Here is a 26,442-nt window from a genome sequence, read left to right as displayed (position 1 = left end):
TAATCAATTCACCAATACCTGTATGTATTTTGCTTAAAGTTGAACAACTATTTAGATAAGTATCCCTTTCTGAAGAATGTCTGCGTAAGATTTGAGGTCTATTGCAGGTAAAGCCACTTTTGAATTCTGTCAGTGATTTCACTCAAATCACTGACAGCTTTCCATTTCAAGACTTGATACAGATCATTTTGTTGTCTGTGAATTAAACTTACATAAATATTTCCCGACAGACGTTGCTTTTTTTTTTTTTTCATTCTTTTAATATTTTTCCATACATTTCAATAAAATATTTTCCCATCCTTCTTTCCCCAAACACACACACATCCTCTGTACCAGCGGCATTATACCAATAAATAAATACTAACTCAACCACCTGTGCATAATACATTTATACAACCTATGGATCCTTACAAATGATAATGCATTCATTAATATATTACACACAGGTGACTCAGTTACCCTGGTCTCTATCTGGAAGGCTCCATAAACAGAACAAAGAGACAACGCTCCCAGTAATACTGGGGTAGATTAACATCACATAAGCCATTTCTGCTTTACCTTACACAGTTCAAGTGTTTGGGGTCATTCATGTACAAAGCTGATGGGAGTCATATTTGTGTGGTATTGTGAAATGTTTCACTGTATGACACAATCACCTCATTCAAACGGAAATTAGGTCAGGGTACGATTTCAAATACCACTGATAGGACAAACAGAAGGTTTTCAGAGACACTATCCCCTTGTCTTTTTCATAGCAATACCCAGACCTTCCAATCAAATTCTCTCATTTAAACTAACCTGGGGCCTCTTATCAAATGTGTGTATGCACACAAATACGCATGCGCCACTTTCTCCCCCTTAAAGATATCTTTTTATTTTTTAATACATTTGAATTTGCGGGAAAGTGTGAGTATCTCCCAAGTACAGCTCAGGCCATGTGTACTTGATCAACTGTATTGCACACATTGTTCTTATGGGGGTAAATGGAGATGGTTTTGAGGCACAATAATTATAATGGTATATTAAAACAAAACACAGGTGCATTTAGTAAGGAGATCTCAGAGAAGCATATGTAGCCTAATATGTTAATTTACTTTTATTATATTAGGCCTACAGCTCTCCTTTTGACTTAACTGGTTCATTCCTGCTGCATAACTAATGAGGATACCATTTATCCATCACTCATTCAATAGCAGAGCATGCTCAAAAGTAAATAAACCGGTAGCCTATTTAAAATATTTGACAGTATGGGTAGGCTACAGTAATGCTGTGCAGTAGGAGCACAACATCTTAGCCTATTAAATCTCAGAGCCACCGAGGCAGAAGATATAAAGCGCTATGTATTGATAAAATAAAATATTGAACAACAATTCATCTTCTGCATTAAAGTGTGGGCTGAAACATTGACTTTTTAAAATGACTCAAAATAGACAATGTTGCATAGTGCACGGCCACAGCATTTAAAGTTTGAAAAAGTCACTGCAAGAGATGAACAGATTTGGTCTACATCTCTACAGAAATGTGATGCAACTTGCCATTGCGTTTTTCTTTCAGGAACTATCACGGCCCAGTTCCTACATCTCCAAATTATACCGTTTTTGTTACCGTGAATGAGGGCATTTTCCAAGCGGGTTTGCAAAGCTCGTTCACGAGCACAAATATAGTATGGCTCTAGTTTATCAATGAAAACATATGTATATGATGCATGTGACAGTTTGTAGGATTTGCATGGGCAACTATTTATCTCCACGTACGCCAAAATTGAGTGAGATAAATGAGGGCCTGGGTATCTAGCAATTCCCTCCTGGAAAACCTGTTTCATTGTCAATGCAGTTGGTGGAAACTCACTTGAGGAATCAAACTCCTCTCTGAATACAGTCATTCATTAAAATGTCACAAGTGAAGTGCCAAAGACAAAACAAAGAGGGAGACTAAGTTGATGTTGGACTTCCACCACGCGTTGCTTTGTTCTGGACACAGGAAAAGCCGTTCCAGCATTCAAAAATATATAAACACATTAAACTAGGTTTATAAAATGTTCATCCCTCATTAACATCCTACAGTCCATTAGTCTACATACGGTGCACCAGTATTAGAAAACACTATGAAGAAAGCCCCGTTTGTTCGTCCTGTATGAACAGTCATGCGTTACAACTGGAGTTAAACAATAGAAAATTACCCCTCCCCTCCCCAAACACCAGAACATTGTCATCTCTGTTTGACTCTATAATAATTATAATAAACCTCTTATTCCCCCACACAAAGCCATGATTAAAACTACAACTATAGAAAAGAAAAACCCAACTGTTTTGTCATGCTACTGTGATACACTAAGAACAGTCCGTAGGCAAGATGGTCAAGAACGGTTGTGAAGTGACAATAACAAGATACCAAGCGTGGCAACATGATACTACACATGTCATCAACTGGGTATATGGCTCGTTGCAAATAGCGTGGCGCCATTTTGATGAATGCAAGAGCAAAATTGCAACAACAACAAAAAAAAACTATTGTTTTAGACTTTGACCAGGGTTTGTTCTCTACCCCAAACCACCCCCTTTTCCCAATCCCACCAACAACCCCCTGTCCTGTCGCAATGGCGCACACACACACACACGCACACTCAAGTCTTTTGTTGTCATAAGGGGACCTCCAGGATCTTTTTGTGGAGGTACTGCTTCACCTCCTCTATGCCATTCAGCTTCTCCAGCTCGTGATAGGGCAGCTGTGGAAGAGGAAACAAGAGGATAAGAGAAAACCCAGAGAGAGATAAAGTTAAACTACACAGTGGTACGTACTACCTTATTTTGGCACAGTGCACCGTTAGTTGTCCCTGGTGCCAATTACCGCTTAAATGGATGATTGTAATGGAGTTTAAGGGAAGACTGAAATGTGGTTGTAAGATGGTTGAAATGAGGGTTGTTAGCAATGGAGGCAGTTGAGGGGAGGACGGCTCATAATAATGTCTGGAACGGAGCGAACGGAATGGCATCAAACCATGCGTTTCATGTATTGGATACCATTCCACTGATCCCGCTCCAGCCATTACCACAAGTCCGTCCTCCCCAATTAAAAGGTGCCGCCAACCTCTTGTGGTTGTATGATGGTAATGGCTCACCTGCAGAATGACATATCCCAGGAGCAACAGATGACGGTCCCTCATGGCTCGGGAGCCCACCAGCACCTCAGAGTTGTGACAGTAGTGCCACTTGTCATTCACCGACATGACCACTCTGAAAGAAGAAAATTGTATTTCGCAATTAAATAGTTATTTCTCTCATTTTGAAATAAATGACTTATGCCGCGATCACACGAAAGATGGTAGACAAATACCGGTGTCTGCCATGAAGACGAGTCACGATTTTCCCAGCAAAACCATCTTTCTGAAAGTGATTTGCTAGCTAGCATTGCTCCACCAAAGAAGCATAATCAAGCGCTTCGTAGTTGGGTAGTATGTATAAAAATGACTAACTACAAATCCTTGGTTCTCTATAGAACTTTCAGATCCCATCAGCACTGACCTCTTAACTTGTCGCTGGTCCCCCACTGCCCTCTCTGTGTCGGTTCGATCGGCCGGGTGCAGCCCCACGTCCCCGGCCAACCCCTCATAGAAGACAGGGAGCTCGCAGTCGGGCCCATGATTACCTGGCCCCACCTGCACCCCTCCCTCGTCCTCCAGGATCTTCCCAATAGAGAACTGGAAAAGAGAAACCGGGGCAGCTGTGGTGGATCCCCCTACCCCGGAGGCCATTGGCTGGGCTAGGCTGTCAGAGGGAGGGCTGCTGAGCGTGGAGCTGTCCTGGCTCTCCAGAGAGTGCTCCTTGGCCAGGCTGGAGTAGTAGTCAGCAGGCGTGTAGTACGTGTTGTAGTCAAGTGGGCCCCCGCCGTTAGGGCCGGCCCTCTGGGCCAGGGCAGGGTTTTCCCCGCGCTGCATGTGGTGTGACAGGAGGGTCACCGACTCGTCCACTCCGACGGGTCGCTGGTCCCCCCCTTCCTCTAGTGGGGCGAAGGGGGAGAACTTTTGAAAGTCTGAGGCGAGGGCCGTCACAGCCACGGATCCCTCTGGGGCTTTGTGGGAAACACCTAGGGAGGCCCCTGCCTGGATAGGGAGAACCTGGCCAGAGCTGTCAATCCACAGCAGGAAGTCTACAAAGGATTGTGAATATACAGAGGTTTAGGGTTGCAACATTTTCATTTATTTAACCTTTATTTAACTAGGCAAGTCTGTTAGGAAACAAATTCTTATTTACAATGACGGCCACCAGCCAAACCCAGACGACGGTGAGCCTATTGTACACCGCACCCTATGGTACTCCCAATCACGGCCGGTTGTGATACAGCCTGTATTTGAACCAGGGTGCCTGTAGTGACACCTCAAGCACTGAGATGCAGTGTCTTAGACCGCTGCGCCACTCAGGAGATCCATTTGACAGTAATCGTATAATTATGAAGAGAAGTCAAATAAAAAAATACCCACAAGCTTTTTTTCCTCCATCCTCTGTATGCCTGACCCAGAATTAGCTCTAGAACAGTTCAAATCTATTTTTCATAATCTCTCTGGCAGACAAACACACTCCTTTTAAAAACAACTTAAGAGTAAAAAAATAAAATAAAAAAAAATAACTAATCCTTGGTTCTCTATAGAACTGTCAGATCTTATGAGAAATTAGGCCTGGGCCAAGGCTTGAAAAACACTGTTGCTGGTTGGCAGCTTGTCAGGCAATTGAGAAATGGATGTACTTCCTCAATCATGATGTAAGTTTCGTCAACATCCAGTAAATCTTTGTTAAAAAAATTTTTTAAAAAATAAAAAGAAGAGAAGAAATCTAAATCCTTCAGACAACATTAATTCTGGTTATTGACTATGGCGATATCGTCTATATGAATGTAGCTACTACTCTATTGAAGCCATTGGACACATTGTTCTTTATTGCAGCCGATAGGCTGAGTACACATCATTACATATTTAATCAGAAAGTAGGCTGGGCCTCTTTGAAGTCTTTTTTTAATCAATAAAGCCATCTTGGAGAAACTTCCGCCATACCGTACCTGTCTGAAGGTTAACAATGAGGTAAGTTACCAGACCCGAACTCAGGGATGGCGAACCCTGGAGATAGATCCCTTCAATCTCAACCGAATTAGGTCAATCTGCTTTTCGCTTTTTTTTTTTTTTTTGCTCGTCTCATGTAGAATGATCTGGAAAACTCCTTAAAAGCTGGTGGAGTTGGTGCCTCTTGGGTAATTCAGGCAGATGTTTGAGGTCCTTTTACTGAACAATGCGTTTCATATGATTGTTTAGCTTTTCCTGTTTCGTGTGTAGTGTGTATAGATATTATTTTATTGAACTAGGGAAGTCGGTTATCAAATTCTTATTTACAATGATGGCCTACCCCGGCCAAACCTGAACGACGCTGGTCCAATTGTGCGCTGCCCTATGGGACTGTGATACAGCCTGGATTCAAACCAGGGACTGTAGTGACGCTTCTTGCACTAAGATGCAGTGCCTTAGACCGCTGCGCCACTCGGGAGCCCATAGACATGTAGAGTGTTGCCGTGTGTATAGATATGTAGAGCGTAATTGTTGTTCATCGATGTGTTCACACAAGCCTCATCTGCGAAAGATCGTGGTCTCAGCATTGACTGCCTGCTTAAATAAAAATGTTTCCCCTAATAGTCCTCAGGTTTCTGTAATTGTACAACCCCAAAGGAGGTTACAGTACTACAGAATTTAAAAAAAATACACCATTGTGTTCAGTAACAGTCTTAAGAGTGGCCTTTGAACAAACACCAGAGCGTGTGTTAAATTCAGTGTACCTGTGTAATAACCAGGGGCCAGAACCTCGTCTTGTTTGTATCCATGCTCTCCAACCAACTGTCTGAGGGCTTCAGCAACAAGACCCCTGTAGCTGTGAAACAGACTTTGAGATTCACTGGAATTCGCAATGAAAAAAGGCAGACATAAATGGAAACTTTCAAAAATAGAATGACAACTAACAGTTAGTCAACCAATCACCGTACCTGTATTTGCGGTTGACCTCGTCAGCGGTCAGCGCGTGGTCAAACATGAGCACCTTGTGCGTGTCCTGGAGCCGTGGACCGGTGTAGTCCCTGAATTCCAGCTCCACCGCCGCGTCCAACAGAGACAGGTAGCGACGCACGATCAGAGCGTAAGGGCTGTCTACAAATGGGGGGGGGGGGGACAATAAAAAAAAATCGACGGAAACAAGGACATGAGCAACGGTCTAAAATCGCCAAACGTGAAAATGAAGCACATCGGAGTGAGTTGAGGTATGTGGGGGTAATATTCAACTTCATGCATCAAATGTGTGTGTGTGTATAATATATATTATATACACACATATGTATGTATGCATGTATGTGTGTGTACATATGTAGCACAGTCCACCTGACTGTGCTGCTGCTCCAGTTTCAACTATTCTGCCTTATTATTATTCGACCATGCTGGTCATCTATGAACATTTGAACATCTTGACCATGTTTTGTTATAATCTCCACCCGGCACAGCCAGAAGAGGACTGGCCAACCCACATAGCCTGGTTCCTCTCTAGGTTTCTTCCTAGGTTTTGGCCTTTCTAGGGAGTTTTTCCTAGCCGCCGTGCTTCTACACCTGCATTGCTTGCTGTTTGGGGTTTTAGGCTGGGTTTATGTACAGCACTTTGAGATATCAGCCGATGTACGAAGGGCTATATAAAATAAATTTGATTGATTGATTGATTGATATATACATTTAGACCTAGACTTTTTCCATATTTAGTTACGTTACAGCCTTATTCTAAATTGATTCCATTGTTCCCCCCCCTCAATCTACACACAATACCCCATAATGACAAATCAAAAACTAAAATATCACATTTACATAAGTATTCAGACCCTTTACGCAGTATTTTGTTGAAGCACCTTTGGCAGCGATTACAAGCCTCGAGTCTTCTTGGGTATGACACTACAAGCTTGGCACAACACCTGTATTTGGGGAGTTTCTCCCATTCTTCTCTGCAGACCCTCTCAAGCCCTGTCAGGTTGGATTGGGAGCGTCGCTGCACAGCTATTTTCAGGTCTCTCCAGAGATGTTCGATTGGGTTAAAGTCTGGGCCACACAAGGACACTCAGAAACTTGTCCCAAAGCCACTCCTGCATTGTCTTGGCTGTGTGGAGCAGGTTTTCATCAAGGATCTCGCTGTACTTTGCTCCGTTCATCTTTGCCTCGATCCTGACTAGTCTCCCTGCTACTGTAAAACATCCCCCACAGCATGATGCCACCAGGTTTCCTCCGGTTGTGACGCTGGCATTAAGGCCAAAGAGTTCAATCTTGGTTTCATCAGACCAGAGCATCTCGTTTCACATGGTCTGATAGTCTTTAGGTGCCTTTTGGCAAACTTCAAGTGGGCTGTCATGTGCCTTTTACTGAGGAGTGGCTTCTGTCTGGCCACGCCACCATAAAGGCCTGGAGTGCTGGTGGAGTGCCAAAGAGATGGTTGTCCTTCTGGAAGGTTCTCCCATCTACACAGAGGAACTCTAGAGCTCTGTCAGTGACCATCGGGATCTTGGTCACATCCCTGACCAAGGCACTTCTCCCCAATTGCTCAGTTTGGATGGAAGGCCAGCTCTCAAACTTCTTCCATTTCAGAATGATGGAGGCCACTGTGGTCTTGGGGACCTTCAATGCTGCAGAAATGTTTTGGTACCCCTTCCCCAGATCTGTGCCTCAACACAATCCTGTCTTGGAGTGCTACGAACAATTCCTTCGACCTCATGGTTTGGTTTTTACTCTGAAATGCAATGTCAACTGTGGGACTTCATATAGACAGGTATGTGCCTTTCCAAATCATGTCCAATCAATTGAATTTACCACCGGTGGACTCCAATCAACTTGTAGACACAGCTCAAGGATGATCAATGGAAACAGGATGCACATGAGCTCAATTTCAAGTCTCATTGCACTACTTATGTAAATAAGGTATGTTCATTTTTTTTATTCCATTTGCTAAAATTAAAAATGGGGTATTGTGTGTTGATTGCTGAGGAATTGTTTTTATTCAATCCATTTTAGGCTGTAACGTAACAAAATGTGGAAAAAGTCAAGGGGTCTGAATACTTTCTGAAGGCACTGTATACATACATTTATATCAGCAGATGTCACCAAGTGATATACAGAAACCCAGCCTAAAAACGCAAACAGTAAGCAAAGCAGATGTAGAAGCACCGTGGCTAGGGAAAAAAACTCCCTAGAAAGGCAAACACCTAGATAAGACTCAGGCTCTGAGGGAGATTCTAAGAGTACATAGCCAAAGGCCAGACTGTTCTTTAATTAGTCATGTAAACAGTACTCTGCTTATCTTAAATCGGCGTACGGTCATAATCGAAGTAAGCATACATCGATTAAAACATCTAGATATTAGATTTTTTGTTGTTGATGAAGTATTGTAAAAAAATAAATATATTTAAAATCAGAGTACCAGCTGTGTATTTGTTCTGTTCATAAGCTAGCGGGACCAGCACGAGGCTCCATCTTTTGCGCTAGTGAAGCGAGTATGGAAAATGTCAAAGTTTGCACATTAGAAATTGTTCACATACAAATGCTGTGTCCCAACTCATAACCAAATATACTTCCCAAACGTTTATTTTGATTGGTGATTTTCTGCATTCATCAGAGTGCCATTAGGTAGCCTGATCTCAGATGGGTCCATGGAAACTTTTAGGGAAATCATTTTCTTGAAAAGCATGAAAACATATTAAATCAAACTATTATTATCTTAATCTGAATATTCAAAATAATCGTATTATTGAACACATGTAAACATACTCCTTAGTTATTTATTTGGCTTGAGGTTTTATTGTGTCTACTGAAAGGGGCCAGTCGAAAAAAACTAATGAAACATAGCTGCTCTTTGATGTTGCTTGATCGCTGTGTGCGTCTCCCCACTTACTGGTGACGTTGCTGATGAAGGCGGTGGAGAAGACCTTGTGCAGCACCAGGCCAGGGAAGTGGCCCAGCTGGAACAGGGACATGAGGATGTTGACTGTGGCTAGCGGGGAGCTCAGGGCCTTTAGCTCCAGCACCACTTCCAGCTTGGAGAAGAACTGGACCTCGTTGGACGGCCGGTAGCTCATCCGGCTGAAGGGGAACACAAGCTTTTGGATTACCTTGTGGAGAAAAAAAAAAGAGAGAAACCCATTATCGTGATATTACCAAGCATTATGATACTAACTACTAAGTATCGCGCGCGATAACTGCTTCAATCAAACCCATATAATTTTCCCACCAGAGATGCGTTTCCACCAAATTGACATGATGCAGATAATAAGCTGTGCGTGACAACGTAGTGCACATAAAAAATTCCCACCTGCTGGGGGGTTTCTGTTGCATTGGCAACTCTACTGATTGTTTTGGCACCCCAAAAAAAAATGCTGCCGTATAAATTTTAAAGACTCAAATCGTGGACACTCTTACTGACAGTTGTGGCTGCGTTGCATGATGTATTGTTGTCTCTACCTTCTTGCCCTTTGTGCTGTTGTCTGGGCCCAATAATGTTTGTACCCTGATTTGTGCTGCTGCCATGTTGTAGTCACGTGGTGTCGCTACCATGCTGTGTTGTCATGTGTCGCTACCATGCTGTGTTGTCATGTGTCGCTACCATGCTGTGTTGTCATGTGTCGCTACCATGTTGTGTTGCTACCATGCTGTGTTGTCATGTGTCGCTACCATGCTGTGTTGCTACCATGCTGTGTTGTCATGTGTCGCTACCATGTTGTGTTGCTACCATGCTGTGTTGTCATGTGTCGCTACCATGCTGTGTTGCTACCGTGCTGTGTTGTCATGTGTTGCTACCATGTTGTGTTGCTACCGTGCTGTGTTGTCATGTGTCGCTACCATGCTGTGTTGTCATGTGTCGCTACCGTGTTGTGTTGCTACCGTGCTGTGTTGTCATGTGTCGCTACCATGCTGTGTTGTCATGTGTCGCTACCATGTTGTGTTGCTACCATGCTGTGTTGTCATGTGTCGCTACCATGCTGTGTTGTCATGTGTCGCTACCATGTTGTGTTGCTACCATGATGTGTTGTCATGTGTCGCTACCATGCTGTGTTGTCGTGTGTCGCTACCATGCTGTGTTGTCATGTGTCGCTACCATGCTGTGTTGTCATGTGTCGCTACCATGTTGTGTTGCTACCGTGCTGTGTTGTCATGTGTCGCTACCATGTTGTGTTGCTACCATGCTGTGTTGTCATGTGTCGCTACCATGTTGTGTTGTCATGTGTCGCTACCATGCTGTGTTGTCATGTGTCGCTACCATGCTGTGTTGTCATGTGTCGCTACCATGCTGTGTTGTCATGTGTCGCTACCATGTTGTGTTGCTACCATGCTGTGTTGTCATGTGTCGCTACCATGTTGTGTTGCTACCGTGCTGTGTTGTCATGTGTCGCTACCATGCTGTGTTGCTACCATGCTGTGTTGTCATGTGTCGCTACCATGTTGTGTTGCTACCATGCTGTGTTGTCATGTGTCGCTACCATGCTGTGTTGCTACCGTGCTGTGTTGTCATGTGTTGCTACCATGTTGTGTTGCTACCGTGCTGTGTTGTCATGTGTCGCTACCATGCTGTGTTGTCATGTGTCGCTACCATGTTGTGTTGCTACCGTGTTGTGTTGCTACCGTGCTGTGTTGTCATGTGTCGCTACCATGCTGTGTTGTCATGTGTCGCTACCATGTTGTGTTGCTACCATGCTGTGTTGTCATGTGTCGCTACCATGCTGTGTTGTCATGTGTCGCTACCATGTTGTGTTGCTACCATGATGTGTTGTCATGTGTCGCTACCATGCTGTGTTGTCGTGTGTCGCTACCATGCTGTGTTGTCATGTGTCGCTACCATGCTGTGTTGTCATGTGTCGCTACCATGTTGTGTTGCTACCGTGCTGTGTTGTCATGTGTCGCTACCATGTTGTGTTGCTACCATGCTGTGTTGTCATGTGTCGCTACCATGTTGTGTTGTCATGTGTCGCTACCATGCTGTGTTGTCATGTGTCGCTACCATGCTGTGTTGTCATGTGTCGCTACCATGCTGTGTTGTCATGTGTCGCTACCATGTTGTGTTGCTACCATGCTGTGTTGTCATGTGTCGCTACCATGTTGTGTTGCTACCGTGCTGTGTTGTCATGTGTCGCTACCATGTTGTGTTGCTACCATGCTGTGTTGTCATGTGCCGCTACCATGTTGTGTTGCTACCGTGCTGTGTTGTCGTCTTAGGTTTCTCTCTATGTAGTGTTGTCTCTCGTCGTGATGCGTTTTGTCCAATATTTTTATTTAATTTATTTTTAATACCAGCCCCCATCCCTGCAGGATTCCTTTTGCCTTTTTGTAGGCCGTCATTGTAAATAAGAATAGGTTCTTAACTGACTTGCCTAGTTAAATAAAGGTGAAATTAAAAAATGTATGGGCCCACTCTGGTCTTTGTACCAGTGGAGGATCCTCAGAGGAGGAAAGGGAGGACCATCCTCCTCAGTGAACTTCAGAAACATAGTGAAAGTTTAGATAAAACTATACTAAATACATTCACGTCACCCAATAATATATTAAAACACACTGTTTTGCAATGAAGGTCTACAGTAGCCTCAACAGCACTCTGTGGGGTAGCACCATGGTGCAGCCCGAGAACAGCTAGCTTCCATCCTCCTCTGGGTACACAGACTACAATACAAAACCTTGGAGGCTCATGGTTCTCACCCCCTTCAATAGACTTACACAGTAATTATGACAACTTCCGGAGGATGTCCTCTAACCTATCAGAGCTCTTGCATCATGAACTGACATGTCCACCCAATCAAAGGATTAGAGAATAAATCTAGTACTAGAAGCATAGGCTACAGCTAGCTAACTGCATGCTTTCCCGAGTCGTAGGGGGAGGGCCACACAGCATATCATCACATAACTCCCAAGTTGACTTCGATATGATGGTAGTATATCAATATTTGTGCATACAGTTTACACCACAATTAATTTTATCGATACAAAAAGACCGCCGTGTCTAACATATTTTGTTTTGTTTCAATCAGGTCTTTAGTGACATTTTTTTTATCCAACATGTACTTTCTCGCATAAAAAAAGGTTGGATGGAAACCTGGTTAGTGATAGCTTCTACTATGGAGTAGTGGCCACCCTTTACACTCTAGAATGCCTTTCAAACCAATCAGAAACAAGAATTCAACAATGCCATGGTATAAGAACCCATAACGTGTGTAAATAAACAACACTTTATTTCAGGTGTAATAAGCCCTCATACAGCCCAATAATAACCAACAAACAGTGTACCTGAGTCGCTCAACAGCTGTTTAAACATAAGACAGAGATTTTTTTCACCTTACCTTGCTATCCAGGTATTCTCCCTTCTTGACCAGGAAATCAGCGATGGTGTCGAGGAGTCGAGTCTCTCTGAGCCGGTGGCGGGCGATGTATTTGGCAATGAGGGCCATGGTGTATGGGGTTATGCTGTCCACTTTTTTAGGCAGCTCCTCTATTAGTAAAAGACCAGGTTATCTTGGGAATGATAGAAAGATGGAGAAATCGACAGATTAAAACAGCTGTCAGAGAATGGCAGAGGAGAGGAAAACTCACCAGCCAGGCTGCACACAAACCTCTCCTGTCTGTTCTGGTAGAATAGGTGGGAGCTGAAGATGATCTCCAGGCTCTTGTTACTAGCCTCGCGTACGCAAGTAGCCAGCATCTCGTCCAGCAGCGCCATCTCCTGGTCGCGCACTCCACTTACGCTAGCCAGTGTGTGCTTGACCAGTCGGAGGATCTTCCTGTTGGTAGGTTGTGCGATATTACCAAGTATCGTGATACTAATTATACTAAACAAAAATATAAACGCAACATGTAAAGTGTTGGTCCCATGTTTCATGAGCTGAAATACAAGATCCCTGAAATGTTACATACGCACAGAAAGCTAATTTCTCTACATTTTTTGGCACAAATGTGTTCATGTCCCTGTGAGCATTTCTCATTTACCAAAGGCACATGACAGTCCACTTTGAGTTCACCAAAAGGCACCTAAAGACTATCAGACCATGAGAAACCAAATTCTCTGGTCTGATGAAACCAAGATGGAATGCATTAGCCTGAATGCCAAGCGTCACGTCTGGAGGAAACCCCTGGCAAGATCCCTACTGTGAAGCATGGTGGTGGCAGTATCATGCTGTGGGGATGTTTTTCAGCGGCAGGGACTGGGAGATGTCAGGATCGAGGCAAAGATGAACGGAGCAAAGTACAGAGATCCTAGATGAAAACCTGCTCCACACAGCAAAGACAATGCAGGAGTGGCTTTGGGACAACTCTCTGAATGTTCTTGAGTGGCCCAGCCAGAACCCGGACTTGAACCCAATCGAACATCTCTGGAGACCTGAAAATAGCTGTGCAGCGACACTCCCCATTCAACCTGACAGAGATTGAGGATCTGCAGAGAAGAATATGAGAAACTCCCCAAATACAGGTGTGCCAAGCTTGTAGCGACAGACCCAAGAAGACACAAGGCTGTAATCGCTGCCAAAGGTGCTTCAACAAAGTACTGAGTAAAAGGTCTGAATACTTGTGTAAATGTGATATCAGTTTATGATTTGTAAAAAATTAGCAAACTTTTTTTTTAAACAGTTTTTGCTTCGTCATTATGGGGTATTGTGATGTCATTATGGGGTAATGTGATGTCATTATGGGGTAATGTGTGTAGATTGATGAGGGAAAAAACAATGTAATCAATTTTAGAATAAACGTAACGTAACAAAATGTGGAAAAAGCGTTGTGGTCTGAATACTTTCCGAAGGCACTGTAGTTTGAGAACTTGGCAGTACGTCAAACCGGCTTCACAACTGCACACAGGAACTGATGAAACTGTGGGTTTTGCACAACTGAAGAGGTTCTGTACAAAGTGTCAGAAACCGTCTCAGGGAAGCTCATCTGCGTGCACGTCGTCCTCACCAGGGTCTTGACCTGACTGCAGTTTGGCGTCGTAACGAACTTCAGTGGGCAAATGCTCACCTTTGATGGCCACAGGCACGCTGGAGAAATATGTTCTTCACAGATGAATCCCCGTTTCAATTGTACCGGGCAAGTGGTTCTGATGTCAACGTTGTGAACAGAGTGCTCCATGGTGGCGGTGGGGTTATGGTATGGGCAGGCATAAACTACAGACAATGAACAAATTACATTTTATTTTATCGATGGCAATTTGAATGGGCTGATATTTTGACGAGATCCTGAGGCCCATTGTCGTGCCATTCATTCGCATTTATCACGTCACTTTTCAGCATGATAACGCACAGCCCCATGACGCAAAGATCTGTACCCAATCCCTTGAGGCTGAAAATGTCCCAGTTTTTCCATGGCCTGCACACTCAGACATGTCACAACATTGAGCATGTTTTGGATGCTCTTGATCGACAGCGTGTTCCAGTTCCCGCTAATATCCAGCAACTACGCACAGTCATTGAAGAGGAGCGGGAAAACATTCCACAGGCCACAATCAACAGCATGAGAATGAGATGCGTCACGCTGCATGAGGTAAAAATGGTAAAAATCACACCAGATATTGACTGTTTTTTTTGCTCCACACCCCTACTTTTTTTAAATTTATTTTTTAAAGGGTATCTGCGACCAACAGATTAATATCTATATTCCCAGTTATGTGAAATCCATAGGGCCTAATAAAATGTATTTTCAATTTGACTGATTTCCTTAATGAAATGTAACTCACTCAATTCTTTGAAATCGTTGCATTTATATTTTTGTTCAGTGTACTAAAGTATCGCCATCACTGCTTTCATCATAATAACTGACATTTAAAATTACACTCAGGAACAGATCACACCTAGATTGTGTTCAGTAAACAAACATGGGATAAAAGGTTTTAAAACAGAGGTAGTACCTCTAAGGCATGTGGCAATAAGAATACTAATGTTATTTTTGAAAACATTTCCTCTACTTGGATGGCCTCTTACAAACAAGAAAACATTTGTCTATTTTACCATGAATGGGTAATCAACCGTCATCCCAACCGTACCTGTTGGCCAGGAGCTGTTCCGGGTTGGGTGGTATATTGGCCACGATCTCGGCCGTTGCAGCGTCGCTGGATTGCAGCGAGCGCCACTTGAGGCGGTAGTAGGAGAGCAGCAGGAAGAGGGTCTGCGGGTGACGCTCCCGCTCCAGGTTCTTCTCCAAGCCCGCCAGGCAGGCCTCGGTGAGCGGGTGCTGGCTGCTGGGGTGCAGCTTCATGCTGGAGCTGAACACCATGGACACGTCCTTCTGGTTAAACTGGCCCAGTCGTGATTGGGACTCAGCCTCCAGCACCTGCACTACCCGCGAGTCGCTGGGAAGGCCTGGGGGAGGAGGCGGGAGGTTTAGGGTTTATTTGACTTCATTTATTTATTTTTCAAGTAATGTAAGTCTGTTTAATATTCCAGACAAGTGCATTCAGTTTTTTTTTTATATGTACACAAATTATTTTCATATCTATATTCGATACCAAGTGAATACACGTATAAAGAAGTAGATGCCATTTCACAATGTTCACATATCTTACATAATATAAAATACATTGTACTAAAAACACCTGCTGATCATACACTAGCAATATGAAAAAGATCGCTTTCACACTCCCAACAAATCCAAGTATGGGAAACAGAGCTGCCTCCATGCGATCACCTAGACTCACCTAGCTCAGCCATAGATCACTTAGTGCAGCCACATATCACAGAGACTCACCTAATGCTGCCACTGATCACCTAGACTCACCTAATGCTGCCACAGCGTACAGGCAGTTGACAATGCTGAAGTTGTCAAACTTGGCACAGTCCCTCACGATGGAGTCGCACAGCGTCTGGAAGTCCTGGTGCTCCAAGATCTGTCGACCTTCATTCTCCACTCTTTCACCTCCACCGACTCCGGGAGAGGGAACCAGGGCTGCATCCGAGCCACCTCCGCCGCCCCCTCCTCCTCCAACCCCAGCCCCGGCCTGTAGTAGCTGGCCGATCTTCTGCAGTGCGATGGGGTAATGGTTGTGTGAAATCTTGCCTGGGTTCTGCGTCACCCAGCGCAGCACCTCGTCCGCTCTCCGCGAGCGTTCGATCAGCCTCTTCATGGTGAAGAAGGTGTCGTAGCTCATCTTCTCATGGATGAAGTTCCACGTCTTCTTCTTGTTGTTGCCGGCGGCGCCAACAGTGCTGTGGTGGTGCAGGTGGGCGTGTGTCTGGTAGTGGGGATGCGGGGGGAGGGGTGGAGGCAGGGCCAGGTGTGGGTGGGGATGGTAGTGTTGGTGGTGGTGGTGACTGTGAAAGTGGGGCCCCCGGTGAGGGTCAGGGCGCCCCTGGTAGATGGGCGGGTAGCTGGGAGGTGGAGGAGGCACGTGGTGGGGATGTTGGTGTGGTGGGAGAGGGTGGTGGTGGGGGTGGTTATCCAGCATGGGCAGACCTCCACCCCCCAGGCCCGGCCGGCGTCCAGGCTTTCCTCCTCCACCACCACCTACTGCGCTGTACAGGCGGGTTGTGTACATGCCGGCGAGGGCGAGAGCGAAGGCGCTAAGGCGGCAGGCGTGTCGCTGGCAGAGGGGCGAAGGGATTATGCTTTCGCAGCTCAGGAGGCCTGGGCTGGAGGACAGCCACAGCATACTACACAGGCTAGTACACCGCTGAGGCAATGCAGACTACACCTACAGGGAGAGAGGAAGGGAGGAAAGGGAAAGAATTTACTAAACAAAACACACATTCCAAATGAGAATCTGTGTGAGAATCCCTGGAGATTCCCATTGTGCGCACACACACACACACACACACACACACACACACACACACACACACACACACAAGTGCAAAGCAGTACAGTGACATCACGTAAATTATTCAAACACAGCACAGGAAACAAGACATTAATGAAAACAAATAGGCTACATTGAGATGAAAACCTTCCTTGAAGGCTGTTCACACCAAGATCAAACTCAGTTGAGCGTGTCAGGATGGCCTGACTGGATTCATAGATCTGGAAGAACTCGGTCTCTTCATCAGATGGCATGTTCACGTTCTTCATGTTTGGCTGCACACTCATCTTGTCTTTCCCTGTTGCTCCCATTTTGCCTTTACTTTACGGGATTCACCCCACTTAACAAAGGTAGCGCCCTTTTCCATCAGCCTCTCTCGCTCTGTCCGGGAAGGATTTCCTCCTCCTCCAAAGCAGTACCGATCAAGTCTGACTACTGCATTCGGATGGCCAGATGTCATAATGCTTTGCAATGACGAGCGGATTTGCTTTTGTACATTAAATCTAGCATCTCACACAAGTAGGGTTTTCCACAAATGCTTCCAACGTAAAGTCCACGGCTTTATTTGTATTAGCCTGTGTGTTCATGCAACTTTCAAAACTATTCCACAAAATCTAATAACCTCTCAGGGTGGATGTCAGTGACTACCACAAAAGTGTATTTTGAATATCTTGGCACAGCAGAGCTTCAGATTAGGTGACTAGAGCAACTACCATACTCATGGAAAACTAAATCCCGGACGAACACACATTTCCCAGCAAGAAAAACAAATAATGTCGCAAACAGTCACTGACAACAATCAAAACGGGTGGGTTTTTAGGAGGGGTTCTGAGACACTCGTGAGGGTGTCCACTGAAAGCAACAAGTGGAACTGAATTAGATCCTTTGTTCGTACCCCCCCGCAGGGCAATTGAACTTAACCCAGAGGCTGCTCCAAGACACCGCCAGCGGAGAAGAGGTAATCGGAGTGGACATTAGTCCATCTCAGGAGGCGTGCACAACATCCACCGCTTCAGAGTAATTTACTCGCAAATGTTCAGTCCCATTAAAGTAGAGCTCAGGGTAAGGATCTCCTTCCACAGAGACATCAGGGACAGTAACATTCTCCGTTTCACGGAATCGTGGCTCTCTCTGGATATACTGTCCCCGGCCATGCAACCAGCTGGGTTCAGTAAATAGTGCAGACAAGAATAAAGAACTCTCCGGGAAGAAGAAGAAGAAAGGCGATGGTGTACGTTTCATGATTAACTACTCATGGTGTGAATGTGATAATGTACAGGAACTAGAGACCTTTTGTTCACCCGACCTAGAATACCTCACAATCAAATGCCGACCGTATGACCTCCCCAAGATAATTCTCTCGACTAGATTATTCACGTCATTCTTTAGTGCGTTCTCAAATGGACGTTGTTAATTCTGGCTAACTACTTCTATTTCAGAGTGCAGAGTAACTTGTGAATTTACAAACGCTCAACACCTGTTGAATATGGCCTGTGTCAGTATACACTCCCCCCCCCCAAAAAGACTTCATTAAATTGTTGCCAGCAGCACAGTTAGTCACCAACGATCTGAAAAACATGAAAACAGCCTAACCAGCTCTGCTAGGGTGAGTAGAATGGTCAGAGTGAGGTGTTCTCTCATGTGTCCGGAAGTAACTAGCCGACGTTAGCCAGTTGGCAGTCAAGCACCCAAGCTGTTGTAAGGTCAGAACACCTCGGATCAACCCTACTCCTCAGCCAGAGTGCGTTCTGAACTCGCCGAGAGCGAAGCGATCAGAATTTACGAACACAACGAAAATCGTAAAATGTGTAGCTAGTCATTTGTTATGCTAACAAACTAGCAAGAGGTTGCATAGCAACAACATCAACTTCCAGTAGACAGGTAAAGCTCTGGTACGCGCAAATAAAACGATACCGTTCGTTTACAGTTTACTAAAATGAACTAATAGTATATACACTCATTAAGTATGTAGTATACAGTATGGGTTATCAAAAAGAAAGGTGGCCCAAGGCACTTCATATAATTAATAAAAATAAAAATGACTTTATTCAATGAAAAAAAATGTCCAATGAACATGCCATAGAAATAAAGGCATTTAAATGTATTATACGAAGAGTGCCTTGGTCCTTCTTTTTGATAACCAATTTACTTACCCCTTTTTTTTTTTTTAAAAGAGCACCTTCTGTCTACCAAAATCTACTATTGTGTACCTTAGCAACGCTTCCCTTCCTCTTTTGTTCTACATGTTAGTATGGGTTTTTGAACACAGCTATGGAATCACTGGTCACTTTAATAAATGTGTACATACCGTTTTACGGTTGAGCCTCACGAGCCAGACGAAGCTAGCTGGCTGCTTATAACGTTTGGGCAACAGGGTTAAATTGCTGACTAGCTATATTCATGAACTGAAGTTAAAATTTCAATAGGCGAACAACAAGTGGCAACTTAGCTAATTACTTACAAGGATTCTTAAATCATTGCTAAAAAATAATGAAAATGACTGCAGGTTTACTGGTCATTGTTTTCAGGCTGGTTGTATTGGTGCTAGCTAAGTACCAAGCTAAAGCTAGCTAGCTACCCCAGAAGTTGCAGTCAAACAAATTATACTTTATTACCAACGCGGTATTGTAAACACATCGTTCGTGGCCGGTGTTTGTTTGTTTTCAGACTTTTTTGTACAACTTTGACAGTGTTACTCTATCTTTTTTGACATGCAAAGACAAACGGCGTTCCATAGTATGTATGTGGTGAAGCTAATAGCAGTGACGCTATTACTGTGCAACTATGGTAGGGAAACATCTGAAAAATAACGCACTTGGTAGTGTGTACCGGTGCTCGACCAGTCGGGCGAAAGCCAACGTCACCCACAACAGAGAACAGTTGATTGTCAAGGGCAATGAATTCAATTATATGGTCTTTAATGGATTTCACCTTTGAGTCGTCTCGCTGAAATATTGTTACTCTTTCAAATGACTGTTCGATCCACACAGCAGACATTGGGGGCTAGTTTGAGAACGCTGTTGCACGTATAGAGCAAAATGTTACGTGGCGTCATTGTATAATGTACCTGCGTTATATAGGTATGCACGTCAGCCTTAACATCGGTTTTGCACATCGGGGCGTTAAACTAGACATCGGCTGATACCAATGTTGGCATTTTTTTAGCTAATTTCAGCTGATTCCAATATGTTAACCGATATATCGTGCATCCCTAGTGTGTATTGTTGTAAATTGTTAGATTTCGCTACACCCGTAATAACATCTGATAAATATGGGTATGTGACCAATTTGCTTTGAAAAGACACCCACAACATTTTCCCAAGAGGCAAAACAAAAGAAAACACACCAAAATTAGACAGGAAGAAAATCAAAAAGTTGAGCAAAACAAAAACAGGGATGAGCAGACAAAGGAATGTTTTTTTTTCCTAGAACTCAAATAGGGCACACCAACTAAAAAGGTGTTGACCCTCCACATCTCTCAATACAACTGGAGCACTTGGCCAGCCACTTAAATAGCACCTGGGCCAGCTCAGGTGAAACACCTTCCGACTAATGAGATGGACAAGCCAGCACAGGTGTAACACATACTGACTAACGAGATGACTGCCCATGTGCTATACATGATAAAGGTCCAACCTCAACATAAACAGAAAAAAACTAAACCTGTAACATCTACCATTTTTCCATTGCAATAATGAGGTCAGACTGAGTTTAGTCTGATATGGGAAGCTTCACTGATAAAATTAGGTGAGTTATGGGATCTGTCCCAAATGGCCCCCCTTTTCTTTATGTAGTGTACTTCTTTTGACCAGGGAAACACAGAATAGGGTGCCATTTGGGATTCACACATGGGAGTACAACGATAAACCGTCCAACTCAGACAGTGAAGGACTAGGCTGTGGGCTAAGACTAATTCTATTGACCATAGACTAGTCTGCAGACTCTGCACTCACAACAGGTCACAGGTAGCCTGCAGCTAGAGGGGGAGAGGGTGAATCCCTCTAAAACAAAGAATGGGGATAAGGGAGGGGAGACCTCAAGAACCATTCTGAAAATGTGTTTGTGTACACCTGATTGGTGTAACCACCACACCAACTAGACATGTTTGTTAAATGTTTCGTAGCGTGAAAATGTAGGCCACAGTCAATAAAATCTCAATGTTATGTCACATGCGCCGAATACATCAGATGTAGACCTTACCGTGAAATGCTTACTTATAAGCCCTTAACCAAGAAGGCTAAATAGTACCAAGTCAATGTAAGGGGATATAGGTTAGTTGAGGTGATATGTACAAGTAGGTAGGGGTAAAGTGATTTATGCATAAATACACAGCAAGTAGCAGCAGTGTAAAAACAGAGGGGGTGGGTCAACAGTCAAGTTAGCCATTTGATTAGCTGTTCAGCAGTCTTGTGTTCACTCATTGGTCAACGAGAGACAAACTGTCAGCTTTATAATCTGTCATAGGCAAGCACTACTAATATTTCTGGAGGTAGCCTTAATCCTAAAAGTATGCCACGTCCAAATACACAGATTTTATAGCTGATCATTAAACATGTTGACAGGGCAGTCTCTTTAGTTGGGCCTAGAATAGAGTATTCAGTTACATTGCAGTAATGTTGAGTACACATACTGAGTCAGTAAAAAAAAAAAAATCCCATTCGTATACCCAACCTCCCCCTGAAGTAAATTTGAACAGGTAACTAACCAAATTTGCCCTACAGCATAAGGAACGTTCCCACTCAACCTTTGACGATTTTCCTCAACTAACTACTAATGCCATTGTTAGTTGAGCTATCCTGAAAAACACCCTATCCAGAAATCAAAGCATAAATGTCCGCAAAAAATCTAAGCGTAGGATATCTAGCATGTTTTAGTCAACTTGTTAGCTACAGTATATGTAGCTAACTAGTTAGCAGTAGGACGCTAAATGTCTAAGGCTGCAAATCTAACAAATCAGAGTCAAATTGCATTTATCACATGCGGCGACTAGAACGGGTTACACCAGTGAAATGTGTAAATCATTCAAATTTAGTTAGCTACATCACATTTCCACTGATACTTGCAACACTAACTACTACTAACAGGGAAAATCTGCCATTGGCAACAAGTGTCTAAGGGCCGGGGGACATTTCAGATAGTAAGGATAGTTAACTAGGACGGCTACAAGGCGTCAGCTGGCCCTGCTACCTAACCATCATATAAAAAAAAGCAATGGTATTAATATGGTAAACAAGTTAGCTACAATGACAATCACGAACATGTACTTACATGTTTGTCAACGCAAGAGGAATATCCAGATGGGTGTTGCCGTTGAGTATCTCACTGGGAGCAATGACAGTCAGTCTGTCATCTGACCGTGACACTCCCAAGAAGTTAAGCGAAACATAGGAGTGACAGCCAGCCCGTCAATTAAAACGTTCACTATATCGGTTGACCATTTTAACTAATTTACCAAATTTAAATTAGCTAGTTAATCGTGGAATACTGTAATTTTTTGGTCATGGACGTCCATTGCAATGACACCGTTTTTTGCAAACTGTCTTGACCTAGGTTTCAATTCGCCTCGCTCTGTCCTCTCTATCCAGGAGCGGATATGGGTTGGTGTTATTGACAATGCGTTTGACTTATTCACACTGACACAATATATTATTTTCCCTGGTAGCTCGGACGCACCTACACCGGAAATCGTTCTAAAACGATTGATGACATTTGCCGCAAGAACTGTATTCGGTTTCTCGTCCTCTCATTCTTCACTAGCCGCACTGGTGTCGGCCATCTTCCCAGCATGCAACTTTGTTGGTCTTCTTCTTCTGTTGACGGCTAATGCCAACATTTGGTTCATTACAGCAAAGATAATGGAAATACTGACAAGATGTGCATGTCTCTCCGCCCTAACAATGGGAGTCGTTGTCCACAAAGTTGCCCAGTGGGCTGTCTAGCTCCCGCCTATCCTTTATTTGGATTGGTGGATCTCTTATTATTGTCACCCTCTTTTGAATATTCGAGGATTATTGACGTCAACCACATGTATTCAAGGGAGAGATGCAATCCTACTAGCCTCATCTAATCCATAGCCATCTCGAGACAATGCTGATATGTGTTTTTCTCATCGTTACCAGGATGTCACGTGTCCTAATTATATCAGTACACTCGTAACAATTTAAGCATTAAGACATTTATATTCGATTAAATAAACCTCACGTAGCAAATAAGCAATTCATGTTTTTGTTGCTCAAATTCGACACTCATTGACCTCCTTGTTTGACAACACAACGAGAGGCCGAGTTGGGCCTCTCTTCCACTGATCACAGCCACCTACTGGGTTGGAGGGTGTACTTCTTGTGCTTTTCTGGCAGACTTGAGGCAAAGATTTTCAAAACTACCTCAAGATTGACCCAGAGCATGTCGTTTCCATTGGGAGCAGAACAAACAAGGTGGGCAGAGCCAACCGAGGTAGTGAAATCCAATTGGCCGCTCTAGCATTTATTTGCATATTTCCATTAGGGCACACCTACTTGCCCTTGCACTACTAAACCATTTTTTTTAGACTTTGTCAAAGGGTAGTCCACTCTGTTACATTATAGTTTTGGAAACAGAACTGTATGGAGACCAAATGTCTGTCAATCGATCTTGCTCCATCTTCTCCCCTTGCCGGCCACTGGGCTTCCTCTCATCACCATATTTCGTAGTGAGTGGAAATGCCACATTTATACATCTGGTGAAATATCTGTCTCATTGTGCAACAGGCGCTTCTTTGGTATATAATGGAAGATGAGGGATCAGCCCAGAACTACACGGCAGGACCTGGTAAATGACCTGAAGAGAGCTGGGACCACAGTCTCAAAGAAAACCATTAGTAACACACTACGCCGTCATGGATTAAAATCCTGCAGCGCATGCAAGGTCCCCCAGCTCAAGCCAGCGCATGTCCAGGCCTGTCTGAAGTTTGCCAATGACCATCTGGATGATCCAGAGGAGGAATGGGAGAAGGTCATGTGGTCTGATGAGACAGAAATAGAGCTTTTTGGTCCAAACATACCGATGCTATATCTGACCAGAGCACCTTCTTCCAGTCATAATTTAAATGACGTTTGGAAACTCCAAGAGCTTGTGTCTTGGGGTCATTAAGGGCTTTCTTCTGGCAACCCTTCCAAAGAGCCTGTGGTTGTGGAAGTGGCATCTGATGGTGTTTTTTTTAATTATTTTTTTCAAACCTGGTGACCAAGACGCCACCAAGGCCTGCAATTCTTTCACAGTGATTCTTGGGAATTTTGTTGCTTCACTCACCATCCTCCTCCCTCTCCTGGGGGGCAAAATACATTTGCGTCCTCTACCCGTGAGGTTAAACTGTTCCATATCTTTCGATTTAAAAAAACAAAATTGCCCCGCAGTGCTCAGTGGTATATTCAATCGTTTGTGGATCTTCTTGTAGCCATTACCAGATTTATGAAGATCTACGACCATCTGTCCCTTTTGAACTGCCAGTTCTATTCTTTTCTTCATGGTGTTGGATGACAAAGGGATATTGCATGCGTGTTCTGATTTTTATAGCCGAGTGAAAAAGGAAGTGATGTAATGGCTCAATATAGTTCCTTAAGTGGAATTTAATTCCTGGTTTAATTTTGGTAGATGTTACTTACAATAATATTTAAGGGTGCCATTAATTGTGAAACCTTGATTTGCAGGACAACAATTTTGTTTATTTACCGGACATATATCCGGCCAGTTGCCCAACTAATTCCTCTCCCTGAGATGACAGAGGACGGGGAGCAATGAGCCTTTTTTGAGGAGTGTGGAATTTAACAAATTTCCGGGGTGGCTGTAGAAAAGGCCCATGGAGTTGGTGGAATACTCCTTTAATTCATTGCCATTTACTCAGCTGGACCAGGGGCACTCTAATTAGGTCAGGTGGAAATGTCCGACAGATCTCAACTCCATAAAAGTAGGAAATTGCCATCGCCTGATCTCGCTGCTTTCTCTTCCTTAACTCCATCTGATCCAGAAGTTCTGTGCGTCCATGAATCCACGCTACAGATTCTGGGGTGAAGCTGGAATGGAGGACCTGCGGCACAGCAGAGACATCCAGACTGGAGAGGCCGGCGCGACCCCTGTAGCCACAGAGGAACCCACCACCACCCCAGTGCAGCCCAGGACCCGCCGATCGCCGTCTTCAAGTCAGAGACAGACACCCAAGGCTTTAACTGTAACACACAGGCTTTTACACAGGATCTGACCACAGATCAGACCCACAGAGACTGGGTCTGGGGAGACTAGGCTGTCCACCTGGTATATATCACCAGAGCCAGAGGACGGTCCGTAACCATTGGTGATGGTGACACGTTAGACACTGAAGTTGATGATCCGTCTTGTTTTCGCCACAGAGATGGACCCTGACAACATGCCCCTGGGTTTAGAGACACAGACTACTCAGTAAATATACCACTTTATGGTTAAAGGAATTCCTGCCTCAGTCTCATCCATTCCTCTGTCACCTGACACGTGACCACCTGTTCACCTTCACTGTCAGTCATCCTACCTGTCCAGCTACTCACACAGATTCCACTAATCTTTCAACCAGATTTATGAAGATCTACGATCATCTGTCCCTTTTGAACTGCCAGTTCTATTCTTTTCTTCATGGTGTTGGATGACAAAGGGATATTGCATGCGTGTTCTGATTTTTATAGCCGAGTGAAAAAGGAAGTGATGTAATGGCTCAATATAGTTCCTTAAGTGGAATTTAGGTAGATGTTACTTACAATAATATTTAAGGGTGCCATTAATTGTGAAACCTTGATTTGCAGGACAACAATTTTGTTGGGTTCCATTGAAACATTAATAAAGTACAGTATTTTGAGTTTCTCCATAATTAGATTGCTTATATTTTTTGTGCATTGCCAGTCAGGGGTGCCAGTAATTGGAGCCCACTGTGTGTGTGTATATATATAATCCACCTGCACAAGTATACTGAACAAAAATATAAACGCAACACGCAACAAATCAGGCCATAATCTATGGATTTCACGTCAGGGCAGAGGCACAGCCATGGGTGGGCATAGATCCACCCACTGGGGAGCAAGGACCAGCCAATCAAAATGCCTTTTATTACAGACACAAATAATCCCCAGAACCACCCCTCCCCTCTCTGACAATCCTGCAGGTGAAGAAGCCGGATGTGGAGGTCCTGGGCTGGTGTGATTACACATGGTCTGTGTTTGTGAGGCCGGGATCCCGAGTGGCGCAGTGATCTAAGGCACTGCATCTCCATGCTAGAGGCGCCACTACAGTCTTTGTCACAAACGGCTGTGATTAGGAGTCCCATAGGGCAGCACACAATTGGCCCAGCGTTGTCTGGGTTATGGTTTGGCCGGGGTAGGCCGTCATTGTAAATATGAATTTGTTCTTCACCGACTTGCCTACTTAAATACATTTTAAAAAATACAGAAGAAAGCCCAATTTGGTAAAATACCAATTAAAATAAGCAAGGAGAAAGGATAGTCCATCATTAAGATATGAAGGTCAGTCAATGCGGAAAGTGCAGACACAAAAACCAAGCTCTATGATGAAACTGGCTCTCATAAGGACCGCCACAGGACAGGACGACTCAGTTACCTCTGCTGCAGAGGATACA

General features: G+C 44.0%; 1 protein-coding gene across 1 annotated transcript; it reads right to left on the bottom strand.

Annotated features, from left to right (window-relative positions):
- Positions 1–237: 237 nt before the first annotated feature.
- On the bottom strand, positions 238–22,336 carry LOC139375813 (uncharacterized). The gene is made up of 12 exons (XM_071117691.1): positions 22,241–22,336; positions 22,080–22,208; positions 15,794–16,706; positions 15,063–15,378; positions 12,626–12,813; positions 12,376–12,524; positions 8,946–9,162; positions 6,019–6,178; positions 5,815–5,906; positions 3,522–4,146; positions 3,119–3,233; positions 238–2,725 (listed from the first exon to the last, which is right to left on the bottom strand). The coding sequence occupies exons 3-12, from the start codon at positions 16,662–16,664 to the stop codon at positions 2,639–2,641; spliced, it is 2,820 nt and encodes a 939-aa protein (XP_070973792.1). The 5' UTR covers positions 16,665–16,706; positions 22,080–22,208; positions 22,241–22,336; the 3' UTR covers positions 238–2,638.
- Positions 22,337–26,442: the final 4,106 nt, after the last annotated feature.

This window comes from Oncorhynchus clarkii, chromosome 20 (genome assembly GCF_045791955.1).
Source record: "Oncorhynchus clarkii lewisi isolate Uvic-CL-2024 chromosome 20, UVic_Ocla_1.0, whole genome shotgun sequence".
Lineage (NCBI taxonomy): Eukaryota > Metazoa > Chordata > Actinopteri > Salmoniformes > Salmonidae > Oncorhynchus > Oncorhynchus clarkii.
Note: the sequence above shows the minus strand (reverse complement) of the source record. Positions and strands in the feature narration are given on the sequence as shown.